Genomic DNA, 13,494 nt, shown 5'->3' with positions numbered 1-13,494 from the left:
TCGGCATTCAGCCTTTTGAAGCAAACATGGAGCCATTTGTTTATTGCTCCAAATAATATTGTGGTTCATGAAGAAATACCAATGATAGAAGTGTTCCACAAGGGGTAACTCAAGCAGCACAACGAGCTCACCTGAAATGTGACTTGTGCGGTGAAGATGAGCTTGTCACGTTCAAATAGTCCACGGCTCGTGTAGTTGAACACAGAAAAGGTCACCTCCTCAATCAAATTGGTAACACGCTGAACAACTTCCTCAGCTTGCTCTGCCCATTCTATAGCTTTCTCAAACACGACTTTGAACTCCTGCAAAGAGTGAAAAAGAATGAAAGTTTTACAATCTCGTGATGTGTAACAAAGGATCCGTTATCCGTCATTTTAAATGGAGTACATACTGGACTTAAAAAACAAAACGTTAAAAATCCATCAGGTCTTTGACTCGTCCGCACTCTAAACCGGGGGCCTCGTTATCGCTGTACTCCTTTGCTGTCCCTGTCTCTTTCTCAGCCACCTCATCTTCTTCACTACCCTCCAATCCGACTCTCCCGTGCTCGGTTTTCAGTCCTCATAGAACCTGTCCGTGGAGGAAACAATCCCTGCCTTTTCAACATCAACAGAACCAGTCTCAAGTGGCTTGGTGTGGATTGAGAGTGGAGTTTGTATTTGGAGCAGGAGGGGTGTGGGGGGAGGGGGTGGAGCAGGGTTGGGATACCCACACACTCTCGTGTGCAGCAGCATTGAGGCTGCTGGTTGCATCAATGGTTCGGGACGCGGCGATTCCGCTGATGCGTTGCCTCTATTACCAGTACACTGGTGCTCATTTCGCTGACCACGGAAGGATGACATGCTGAGTTAACCCCACTTGGTGTTAATTCAGTGGAAAACAGGCCTTGAACTCAGGACCCGAGGATCCCAAGCCAGCCACCATAACCACTAAGTCAACCCCTGCCTGAGGGTGAAGATAAAATCATCAAAGGAGGTGGTGGGGATAAAAATAATTGAAATCGTCCCACTCTCTCTCTCTCTCGATTTCTCCGAACAGATCATCTGGCAAACTCTCCTATCTAGTATATTAACAATCCTCTTTAGGAAGTTCAATCATTCAAACTCCTGGATCTCAATATCAGCCATGATCTTTCTTGGGTAAACCACATTTCAAAGTTGGCCTCCAAAGCCAGCAGCCGACTGGGCATCCAACGTCGTTCCTTGGCACACCTGAAAAACTATCTTACGATCCACCGACAAGACCTTCAACCCCAGCATCATGGAGTACTGCTCTCCCATATGGGCTGACCCCCCCCCCCCACCACCTCATGCTCAGCTTGTCGCCGTAGAAACCAAGTCCTTCAAAATCATTGTCATCTCCCACGATGAAGCTGAATCTATCGGCCAATCACTTCGCCATCGCTGACAGGTCGGTGGTCTATCTGTCTTCCACTGCCTCCTTTCTGGTCTTGCACCCTCTTCTCTTTCCCTGCCCCCCAACCCACATCCCACCCCAGGTTTCTGCAGGGCACACACGGTCCACCATCAACCAACTTCTGGTGTAACTTCCCAAATCCAGGATCACTGCTCATCTCTCATTCATTACTCTTTTTCCCACCTGTGGAATCAACTTCCACATTCTCTTCAGTCTCATTCTCCCCAACAGGTCTTCAAGACAACTGTTCACCACCATCTTATATCGTCTCCAATCCAAAACTATCATTTCTTTCTACCCTCGTTAACCCCACACAAATCCCTCCTCCTTCCAATGTTCCCGCCTTCGAGTTTTCTTCTGCACCTATCTTGTCCATCTCATGCATCCTCGGTGTCCATCTTGTCCATCTCATGCATCCTCTGTGCCCATCTTGTCCACCCCATGCATCCTCTGCGTCCATCTTGTCCACCCCATGCATCCTCTGTGTCCATCTTGTCCACCCCATGCATCCTCTGTGTCCATCTTGTCCACCCCATGCATCCTCTGTGTCCGTCTTGTCCACCCCATGCGTGTTTTAAGTCCTGTTTTTTGTTTGTTACGTCCTGATCCGTTCAGTGTACTTACTCTTTCACGAGCCTCGGCCATATATACAAAAATAAAATCATTAACACTGCAGAGATCCACCCAAGGGTAAGGCAATGCTTGACGTGGTGTTCACCCATTGAGTACCGCACACACAAAAAGTGGGATCATTTAATTGTACGAAGTGTGTATGTCCAAACAATAAAATTGAATTTGTTTATTTGTGCTTCAAAGACTAAAATTACTGAACCAAATCGAGCCAAATTTGGCACGTTGCCTGATGGTACCCCAAGTATGGTTTCTGGAAGGGCAGCATATCTGGGGGACAGGGTTGAGGGTGGGTGGAAGACCCCAACTGTCTCTATGTATAAAGGTTTATCGTAGAGTGCAACCCTGGTGGTGTCCAGTATTATAAATCATCTTCTTCTCGAAAGAAAGTTAAAACAACATTACGGTGATGTTGAAATCTGAGTGAGAACAATTCAAATTTTGAAAATGTTTCTTTTCACTCATTTTAAACGGACATTAAAAGCAAAGCATCCAACACTGAGCTTTGCAGCGGAGCGGAAGCGATTTTGTTTTTATACCACCATACATAAGCAGCAAGGACGGTGATGAAGATGGGTGGTAGGATGGCCTCGCGGTATGCAGATTCGTCTCCAAGCTGTCTGGCCTGGGTTCAAATGTCGGCCCAGTTACAAGCTGTCATCCCAGCCTTTCACAGGCAGAGTATGTGCCATTATTAAACTGGGCATCCCATCTATTGACATAAGTTGGTGGACGTTAGAGATCCCACGGTGTCCTTCGCAAAGAGTAGGTGAACTATTGCCGGCACCCTGAACAAGTTCCAGATTCCTTCCCGAACCTTCGTCGAATGTCAGTCGTGGCCAGCGGGTTGGTGAAAGACTTGAGCTGAGCTTCACAAATGTAACGAGCGGGGCAGTAATGACAGGGCAGTAATGCAGTAAGACAGGGCAGTAATGACAGGACGATGTGAAATGGTCCTGTCTGCTCAGCTTCAGCTTGTCCTTAGGTGGTACGTGCTTGGAAGCCTTGTTTGTCTGAATTTCTGTCTGTGCTGTCGCTGATGATTCGCCAACAAGCGACGAAACCAGTCCGGCAGCTGAGGGGGTGTGTAGCATTGGGATTCTCATGTATATACTGTTTGTGAACGTCGTTATAGCTGCGGAGGAACTCTTGTAAAGGGCTTGAAACAGCAAAGGCCTTTCCTTGGGTATCCCTTCATGGTTGCTTTATGCAGCTTCTTATACAAATCGCATTTTGTGGAGGTTCTTCAAGAAACAAAAAACCAAAAGATGACCCAATCAGCAAATGTTGTGGTCCTTTTGACACGACCTGTGAGTAACTCTCAAGTCGGACTGGGTGGGAACCTTGAATGGACTGGTGAAGCTGCAGAGAGAGAGAGAGAGAGAGAGAGAGAGAGAGAGAGAGAGAGAGAGAGAGAGAGAGAGAGAGAGAGAGAGAGCATGGGGGGGGGGCAGGCAGCCTTGCAAGGCACTTTGTCGGCTGAGCGTTGATAAACTACGTGGGACAGGGGAAATGTGGTGAGAAAAAAGACCTCATGAATACCTTGAAGGCCCTCCGAGGCAGAGGCAGGGTGAAAGATGTGTTCAGTTGGATGAAACAAACGGCAACACACTTGGCAACAATAATGGGTTCATAAGGACTGCAGGGAAATTACCCGAGTCGACTGGGATAACAAAGTGACAAAATTATTGATTCAACCAAAAGGATTTTCTCCAGTCGTGGACCAACTAGCAGGAGCCAGCCAATGCATTTGGAAGTCTGGGTCTCTGACTGATATAATCGTCTGGTGTCTCGATATAACCAATCGACTCAATTTTAGGTGTACTTCCATTGGGACGACAAGGATACAAATGCACATACCTTAAGGGAAAACTGGTAGTTGGGATTGATTTTGTTCAGATCATTCAGGATGAAGTAAAGAAGCGAGGCGCGTATTGCTGCTGGCCTGTAGAATTCCCGAGCCTCGTTAATCTTCACTTCCGTGGCCTTCGCTTCTGCAACCTGCGAGGTAGCCCACGTTTGCTCACCGATAACACCGAAAACAGATCATGATCAATGGCTACTCGTAAAAGAACAAATAAATAATCCAAATCTCCTTCCATACCTTTTTCTCGATCTTAGTCGCAGTGTTCTTTGTACTTTCTAGATTCTCGACAAGCTCTGTGTCACCCAGGAAGTTCCCAGAAGCGGCAGATAACTTGGCCAGCAAAGAGTCCTCCAGCTGCTTCAGAGAGATCTTGAAGTCATTCTGCTGTTTTGTGAGGTTGGCCTGAATCATACCGGAACACACTGTTACACTCTGACTCTACTTGTGAAAGGCTAAAAGTTGATGCAAAGAAGAGGAAAATGTTTTTTTTTTTTTTTTTAGCATCGATCTCAATACAATTCAGCATCACAAGAAGTTTCAGTGATTCAAACAGTTGTTCTTTTGAAATACTGCGTTTTGATGGAGATAGGAGTCACTTTGAGAGGTATACTTCCTTAAGCACGTTTTCTGACCTTGAGTTCCTCAAGATCCGGTCTCTCTTTGGCTACCACTGTAGCAAGCAGCTGTTCTTCAAGGCCGGCACGAGTGACGAGGAAGTTTATGAGCGTGCACTGGGCCTGCAGTTCGGGCTGGTAGTGGGGGTTTGCCAGCTTCGTGTGCAGCAGGAGTCTGAAGCTTGGGTGGTATGACACCTCTCGATCTCCGATTTTTATGTATCTGTTAATGGAATGAAAGCAAGGCCGTTGCCGCTGTCATTGTTCATCATTTGTGAACGAATGAACGGCATCAATGTTTCTGTTGTGGTATTTACTGTTAACACATTGATGGTGTCTGTTGTCATGACCAGGTGTTACTCAAATCTTCTGGCATCATTGAGCTTGACTTTTTTCACTGTTTTCCTGGACCGTGATTTTTACTCCAGATTTGTTCCTATTTTTTCACTATTTTTCTATTCTTTGTTTTCGTCACACCAAAGTGGTTGCTATTTTTTCCCTTTATTTTTTTTGTTCTATTTTTCTTCACTGGTGATTCAAAATCTATTTTTCACCTTTAGATTTTTTTATAGCAGGGTGTTGCCTTAGTGGTTAGGGTAGCTGGCTTAGGATCCTTGGGTCTTGAGTTTGAGCCCCATTGGCTGCTGAATTAACACCAGGTGGGGTTGACTCAGCCTGCCATCTTTCCGAGGCTGGCAAAGTGAGTACCAGTGTACTGATAGAGGCACAGCATCAGCATCACTTCTAAGAAATGAAAGCTACCTTGCAGCCAAACTGCCACACACAAGAACAGAACACAATGGAAAACAATTTTTTCTATTTATTTTTGTTCCAAAACTCGCTATTTAAAAAAAAAATTGGACTCGGTGGTTTCATTCAGAGCCGATGCTCTGAGCTACTTCTACCGCCGCTGTTAAACGGTGGTAAAACATTGGGCGGCGGAGGTTGAATTTGTCTAAAAAAAAAGGGCAAAACATCCTGCTTGCGAAATCTACCGGAAATGGGAGACAGACGAACGCACGGACAGACACCATGGTTCGCATTCTACTTGTACCAGTGGGGCACCCATGGGAAACCAACGGGCACAGAAATGTATGACATTTGGACAGCTTGAGTTCGTGCAAGACTCTGTTGAAGTTCATCAGCCGTCTCATTCTTCTTCTTCTTCGTTGTTGTTTAATGGTGTTTTCAGAGCCGTGAGGCTCTATATATGCCAAGCGTCCAAACATAGCAGCGGTGGATGAATTTGGGTAGTCCTTAATCCCATGTGGATTTCCTGCTCTTTCATAAATCTCAGGACCGCCTTGCAGAGTCGGGGATGGTTCTGATTTGAAAGGCCGAAAATGAGCGGCGGATCAGACATTATCCGTTTCATTCTCCAGCCTCATTCTTTTTCTTTCCGCTTCTTGTGCAAGTCTATTATGACATTCATCGGCTGTTTCATTCTGTTGCCTCATTCTTTTATTCATTTTGGAAATGGCAGTTCCAAACGCAACACGTCACGTCCTCCGGTTTCACGTCTCTCCGATTGATCGATTCCAACCCTGGCAAGGTAGCTCAATGCCGAATGTGCAATCCTTTGAGAGTCTAAGCTATCCTGGCAGGCCATAAAAGAACAAATGCAATGCCATTGATTGTTTGAAATGATACTTTACTTTTACAATGCTATATTGTGACGACTGTCGAAGAATACAGTCACTGCGAAAAAGTGTTGTCGGCGGTGGATGTGGGCACCCTTGTGTCCACTGAAAACTGAAATTACTCTTTTCGTTCGTGTGCAGCATACAAAAGGACATTTTTAAAATTAAAGATTTAAGAGAAGCGAACAAAATGGTGGCGAGTCGATTTTGAAGCCCCTCCTTGAATGTCGGAAGCCCCGCCCCAAACGGACGGACGGACAGACAGACTGGCGCAAATTATCTATAAGATAATAGATTGGTCTGGCGAGGGTGGTCTCGTGACCACGTACTTTCCCTTCTTGATTGTATTTCGAGCGAGCAGAGGGTCCAGCACGGCATCGATCGTCTCCTCGATGTTCTCGATGAGCAGGGTGGCCCCATCGGACACCGCTCTCTCCACACTCTCCAGGTATCTTGTGACAGGCAGAGAAAGGCAAATCGAAGGAATGACTGCACAACAATCTGATCCGCTTCATCGAACAAAAACATTTTGTGAGGGAGCTCAGACGACGGTCACATCTGAACTGAGATGCACTTTCATTTACCCATGCTGGCCGAGGCGAATGATTCTCAGCTGGCTGCCAAACTTGTTCTTTATCCACTTGAGGCCTTGCAGCTGGGGGTCCACGAGAAGTGGCCAGCGCTGAGTGCTGCACAGCACCGAGGCGTTCTCAATGGACATACGGTCGCTTGGCAAGCCCTGGTTACTCCAGGAAGCGATTTCTGCATCATCAGTCAGCAAAGTCAGTGGGTCGAGGCCTGGGAGCATTGGAATAGGTACCTGCGAATTGGGAAGTGAGGGATGCGGTGCGGAAGGGGGCTTCATAGGTTATCACTGGAAGCTTACACATTGACCTTGGTTGGCAAGAGGTAGGGTCTGACAAGAAAAACAATTGAACTTGATGAGGTCACAACAATATATACGAATTTCAGATTTCAGATTCACAGTTAAAAAGCCGCACACATGTCAACTCGATGTACTTCAGGTAAAGATGGATAAAATTACATGATCCAGCCATGAACAAAAGACTTCCATTCTGTCACCCACATGAGAGGTAACTAATTTCCCTTTGATTTTGTCCCATTCGCCATCCTTCCTTCCCCCACACCTCCTCGAATTTAACACCTCGTGCACAATGCGGACATACTGCTAGACGAAGACTCGCTGGAAACGTTGCACCTGAGTTTTGTCCTCGGGCTCAGGTGATTATATTTTTATGCCTCTGCTGACGAAGTCATCCGAGGCATTATGTTTTAGGGTTGTCCGTCCATCCGTCCGTACGTCCATGCTGATTGCCCTCGCCAGAGAGGGTATTGCATTTGGGTCCGTTTGTCTATTTGTCCATCAGAGCGTTTGTCTGTTTGTCCAAAATTTTCACCATCAGAGCGACTGCTCATGCAGAATATTTTAATCATAATTATGATGTCATCGTTCACGTCATAGGAAAAAAACTTTGGACCTCTCCCTGAGACCCGCACCAAGGGGGAAAAATGGCTTCGGTATGATGTCATAATTGCATACGTCGAATGCTCTTATCCAATCGGTGAAAATTTTTGAGTGTTCCAGGGATCTTGGGCTAAAAAATTTTTGAGGGTCATCTATGGATAAAATGGTCCACAGATGATTTTTGGTGACGTCATCAATCACGTGGTTCAGCAGCCGTCTTGTTTTTGCATAAAAACTTTCAAAAAACCTCCAAAAACGGCTAAACTGATCAAGGCAAAACTTTCCAGGTAGGATCGCCTATCCACGAGGAACAAAAAATTTCTGCACCGATGACGTCATACATGACATGATTTGGCAGCTTTGATTTATTGAAGAATAAGTGTTTAAAAATCTTCCTTCTCCAGAACAGCTTGACAGATTGAGGGGAAACTTCACCCGCATGTTCCCCAAGCCTTGGGAACACCAGGGTGTTCACGAGTAATTAATCGGTCACGTGGTCTGGCAGCCAGAATTATTTAATTTTTTGAATCTGGGTTCAGGGATTTAAATCAAACGTGTTACTAGTATGTATAATGATGTCATAATGTGGGCGGAGGAATATCTCCTAACGTCACAATGTCGAAGAGCGTCCTTATAGTTTTTAATTAATTCGAGACTGGACATAAGGAAGACATAAAGTGCATGTAAACTGCGAAATTTGATTTTGTGTGTAAAGATAATAATCAGTAAATGAATGATGATTCCTTCCGAGTGAAACCTGCACCGCGCAAACCTCAAGTTTGTTGAGAAAAGGCAGCCATTGTTCATCGACGAGATCTGTGCGATAGTTTCGAGTGAAATAACCCAGGTATGAGCAGAAAGCCGTGACGAGAAGCACATCCCCACAGAGAGTGTTCTCTTGATCCTGAAAACCCTGCACGGCCTCAGCCCAACGCACATTCTCCGATGCAAGGCCACTTACCAGCCTGCGGGGGACAACATGTCAAACAAATCACAAACAAGTGGAAAATTCTGCACAACAGGTCCCTGAACCATTCAGACAATTTTTTTTTGAAAACACACACACACACACACACACACACACACACACACACACACACACACACACACACACACACACACACACACACACACACACACACACACACACACACACACACACACACACACACACACCTCTAGACAGTATGATAATTGCCACTTCCAAGTCAAAAGGCAAAATTCCAAAGAGCTTGATGGGTTTACCTGTTGGCAAGGTTAATTGTAGCGGTGGTGGCATCGGCGTCCTTCTTACATTTAAGTTTTTCTTCCGTTGCTTGGTCAAACTGTGCCTTCAGCTTGGCGAGATTTGCATCCAGTTCCTGGCAATTAAAGAAGCATTCATTAAAAAATATACATATATATATATATATATATATATATATATATATATATATATATATATATATATATATATATATATATATATATATATATATATATATATATATATATATATATATATATATATATATATATATATATAATTATTCAGTCACTGCTATAAAATAATCAAAATGCATTCTTGTTCACATCCACGTGACATGTGTGAACGTGAATGGTTCACACAGACCACCGATAGGTGTACGTGCACGTGAGCACGTAGTCGTGCGTGGACACACAGAACGTACCGCGATCTTGGTTTTGAGCGTCGCCATTGCATCCTTTGCAGCTGCCAGGTCAGTGTTTGCTTCCTCGAGTGCTTTTCTCTTCGGTTCCACATTGCAGTAGACATTATAAAACAGAACGATGTTTATGGCCCAGGAGCAAAGGCCCGCTGCAGCCAAGGATTTGGCCTTGATGAAGTCGGGATCAAATTCTTTCTTGTCCAAGTACGGCCTGGTGTACGTCAGTGTAACAAACACGTTTCAGACAACGTCAGTGGAAGTGGAAGAGAAGAACAAGGTGACATTTATTTATTGTACGTACACGTGATGGAGGCGTGTGGAAGAGCTCGCAACAAAATGGAAGGAAACAAAAGGGGGGAAACACCAACAGCATTGTAAAAGTGAGAGAGTGAGACCAAGGGGAATGGGGATACGGACACGTGTGGGAGAACAAGCGTCACACGAGCTGAACGAAACACAGTAAGAAGAGGGACTGGAAAGCGGGGATGGCAGAGGAGTCCTTTCGGAGAGACATGGAAGTTCGTGCGATTTGTCTGGGTTGAGATACATATTCCGGTGTTGTACCAACTCCTGATTCTCGATATCAAGATCTGCGGAGAGGGAAGAAGCTGCTGCTTGCCGACCCGAAGGATGAGAAATGACGCGGCAGAGAGTGGAATCATCGGCAAAGAGATCAGGCAGCATTTTCAAGGGAATCAGAAAGATCATTGATGAAGATGAGCAACAAGACTGGGCGACAAGACACTGGCTTGGGGCACTCCAACCTTGACAGGGAGAGAAGATTGGAGGATCCTGTTGAGGGCGACAAGCTTACGACGGGAGTTGAGGAAGTCAGTGAGCCATGAGAGGAGGAGGCTTTAGATACGATAGGCAGAGAGTTTGGAGATCAAGTCGGGGTGCCTGACTTGATCAAATGCTCGAGAGGGTGGAATCATCAGCAAAGCGATACGCAGGATTTTCAATGGAATGAAAAAAAGATCTCATGTCTGAGATCGAGGGCTTCCTTCCATTGTTGGGAAAGTAGAAGCAGCACGTCCAGGGTAGAATGGCCGGATTTGAAACTTCACTGATAGTCTGAGATCTCAGGGTGTTGGAGGAAAAGGAATGGTTTGATGTCAACTGCGATATATTGTCATGTCAACGGCTCTCTCTCTCTGGCTCTCTCTCTCTCTGGCTCTCTCTCTGGCTCTCTCTCTGGGTCTCTCTCTCTGGCTCTCTCTCTCTGGCTCTCTCTCTCTCTCTCTCTGGCTCTCTCTCTCTCTGGCTCTCTGTCTCTCTCTGGCTCTCTGTCTCTCTCTGGCTCTGTCTCTCTCTGGCTCTATGTCTCTCTGGCTCTATGTCTCTCTCTCACTCTCTCTCACTCACTCTCTCTCTCACTGACTCTCTCTCACTGTCTCTCTCTGTCTCCCCCTCCCCCCTCCTCTCTCTCTCTATTACTCACTCTCTGTCTCTCTTACTCTCTCCCTCTTTCTTTTTGTCTTTGTCTCACCCTCCCCTTTTCTCTCTCTCACTCTCTCTCCCTGTCTCTCTCTGTTTCTCTCTCACTCTCTCTGTCTCACCCCACCCCCGTCTTCTCTCTCACTCTCTCTGTCTCCCCCCTCTCCCCTCTTCTCTCTCTCTCTCACTGTCCCTCTGTCTCTGTCTCACCCCTCCCCCTATTCCTTCTCACTCACTCTCTCTCTCTCTCTCTCTCTCTCAATGTCTCTCTGTCTTTGTCTCACCCCTCCCCCTCTTCTCTCTCTCACCCACTCTCTCTCTCACTCACTCTCTCCACTCACTCTGTCTCACCCTCCCCCCTTCACTCTCTCTCACTCTCTCTCTCTCTCTCTCCCTCTCTCTGTCTCTCTCACTCTCTCTCTCTCTCTCTGTCTCTCTCACTCTCTCTCACTCCCTCTGTCTCACCCCTCCCCCTTCTCACTCACTCACTCTCTCCCACTCACTCTCTCTGTCTATGCCTCACCCCTCCCCCCTCTTCTCTCTCTCACTCACTCTCTCTCACTGTCTCTCTCTCTCACTCACTCTCTCTCACTGTCTCTCTCTCTCGAGGCCTCACTCTCTCGCCGCCTCACTCTCTCGCCGCCTCACTCTCTCGTCGTCTCACTCTCTCGCTGTCTCACTCTCTCGCTGTCTCACTCTCTCGCTGTCTCACTGTCTCCCTCTCTCACTGTCTCACTCTCTCACTGTCTCACTCTCTCACTGCCTCACTCTCTCACTGCCTCACTCTCGCACTTCCTCACTCTCTCACTGCCTCACTCTCTCACTGCCTCACTCTCGCACTGCCTCACTCTCGCACTGCCTCACTCTCGCACTGCCACAGTCTCGCACTGCCACACTCTCGCACTGCCACACTCTCGCACTGCCCCACTCTCGCACTGCCCCACTCTCGCACTGCCCCACTCTCGCACTGCCCCACTCTCGCACTGCTCCACTCTCACACTGCCCTCCTCACGCACTGCCTCCCTCTCGCACTGCCTCCCTCTCGCACTGCCTCCCTCTCGCACTGCCTCCCTCGCGCACTTCCTCCCTCGCGCACTGCCTCCCTCGCGCACTGCCTCCCTCCCGCACTGCCTCCCTCCCGCTCTTCCTCCGCCTCCCGCTCTTCCTCCGCCTCCCGCTCTTCCTCCGCCTCCCGCTCTTCCTCCGCCTCCCGCTCTAACTCCGCCTCCCGCTCTTCCTCCGCCTCCCGCTCTTCCTCCGCCTCCCGCTATTCATCCGCCTCCCGATCTTCCTCCGCCTCCCGCTCTTCCTCTTCCTCCGCCTCCCGCTCTTCCTCCGCCTCCCGCTCTTCCTCTTCCTCCGCCTCCTGCTCTTCCTCTTCCTCTTCCTCCGCCTCCCGCTCTTCCTCCGCCTCCCGCTCTTCCTCTTCCTCCACCTCCCGCTCTTCCTCTTCCTCCGCCTCCCGCTCTTCCTCCCGCTCTTCGTCTTCCTCTTCCTCCGCCTCCCGCTCTTCCTCCACCTCCCGCTCTTCCTCTTCCTCCGCCTCTCGCTCTTCCTCTTCCTCCGCCTCCCGCTCTTCCTCTTCCTCTTCCTCCGCCTCCCGCTCTACCTCCCGCTCTTCGTCTTCCTCTTCCTCCGCCTCCCGCTCTTCCTCCACCTCCCGCTCTTCCTCTTCCTCTTCCTCCGCCTCCCGCTCTTCCTCTTCCTCTTCCTCCACCTCCCGCTCTTCCTCCGCCTCCCGCTCTTCCTCTTCCTCCGCCTCCCGCTCTTCCTCTTCCTCCGCCTCCCGCTCTTCCTCTTCCTCTGCCTCCCGCTCTTCCTCTTCCTCCCGCTCTTCCTTTTCCTCTTCCTCCGCCTCCCGCTCTTCCTCTTCCCCCGCCTCCCGCTCTTCCTCTCCCTCTTTCTCCGCCTCCGTCTCTTCCTCTTCCTCTTTCTCTGCCTCCCGCTCTTCCTCCGCCTCCCGCTCTTCCTCTTCCTCCGCCTCCCGCTCTTCCTCTTCCTCCGCCTCCCGCTCTTCCTCTTCCTCCGCCTCCTGCTCTTCCTCCGCCTCCCGCTCTTCCTCCGCCTCCCGCTCTTCCTCCGCCTCCCGCTCTTCCTCTTCCTCCCGCTCTTCCTCTTCCTCTTCCTCCGCCTCCCGCTCTTCCTCTTCCTCCCCCTCCCGCTCTTCCTCTTCCTCCTCCTCCCGCTCTTCCTCTTCCTCCGCCTCCCGCTCTTCCTCTTCCTCCGCCTCCCGCTCTTCCTCTTCCTCCGGCTCCCGCTCTTCCTCTTCCTCCGCCTCCCGCTCTTCCTCTTCCTCTGCCTCCACCTCCCGCTCTTCCTCTTCCTCTTCCTCCGCCTCCCGCTCTTCCTCCCACTCTTCGTCTTCCTCTTCCTCCGCCTCCCGCTCTTCCTCCACCTCTCGCTCTTCCTCTTCCTCTTCCTCCGCCTCTCGCTCTTCCTCTTCCTCTTCCTCCGCCTCCCGCTCTTCCTCTTCCTCCCGCTCTTCCTCTTCCTCCTCCTCCCGCTCTTCTTCCTCTTCCCCTTCCTCCGCCTCCCGCTCTTCCTCTTCCTCTGCCTCCCGCTCTTCCTCTTCCTCCCGCTCTTCCTTTACCTCTTCCTCCGCCTCCCGCTCTTCCTCTTCCTCCACCTCCCGCTCTTCCTCTTCCTCCCGCTCTTCCTCTTCCTCCGCCTCCCGCTCTTCCTCTTCCTCCGCCTCCCGCTCTTCCTCTTCCTCCCGCTCTTCCTCTTCCTCCGCCTC

The 13,494-nt window shown here is 49.0% G+C and overlaps 1 protein-coding gene and 1 pseudogene across 2 annotated transcripts in view; both read right to left on the bottom strand.

The window, feature by feature from the left end:
• Positions 1-10,749, bottom strand: part of LOC147007426 (dynein axonemal heavy chain 17-like) — a 29,355-nt pseudogene extending 18,606 nt beyond the window's left edge. The window contains exons 1-9 of the transcript XR_015054197.1: positions 9,324-10,749; positions 8,899-9,014; positions 8,426-8,618; positions 6,752-6,987; positions 6,497-6,619; positions 4,546-4,750; positions 4,151-4,315; positions 3,907-4,047; positions 132-302 (exon numbers count right to left, since the gene is read on the bottom strand). The product of XR_015054197.1 is annotated as a dynein axonemal heavy chain 17-like (transcript). The remainder of the gene's footprint in view (positions 1-131; positions 303-3,906; positions 4,048-4,150; positions 4,316-4,545; positions 4,751-6,496; positions 6,620-6,751; positions 6,988-8,425; positions 8,619-8,898; positions 9,015-9,323) is intronic.
• A 1,275-nt stretch (positions 10,750-12,024) lies between these two features.
• Positions 12,025-12,627, bottom strand: LOC147007425 (uncharacterized; the record flags this gene model as incomplete). The annotated part of the gene is made up of 1 exon (XM_085867168.1): positions 12,025-12,627. A coding segment is annotated over one exon (603 nt), but the record flags the coding sequence as incomplete, so codon positions are not given.
• Positions 12,628-13,494: the final 867 nt, after the last annotated feature.

Source organism: Eptatretus burgeri, unplaced genomic scaffold (assembly GCF_056783735.1).
Source record: "Eptatretus burgeri isolate ZD-2024b unplaced genomic scaffold, Ebu_testis_v1 Ebu_testis_scaffold_177, whole genome shotgun sequence".
NCBI lineage: Eukaryota > Metazoa > Chordata > Myxini > Myxiniformes > Myxinidae > Eptatretus > Eptatretus burgeri.
The sequence above is the reverse complement of the archived record's forward strand: the minus strand, read 5'-3'. Positions and strand labels throughout refer to the sequence as shown.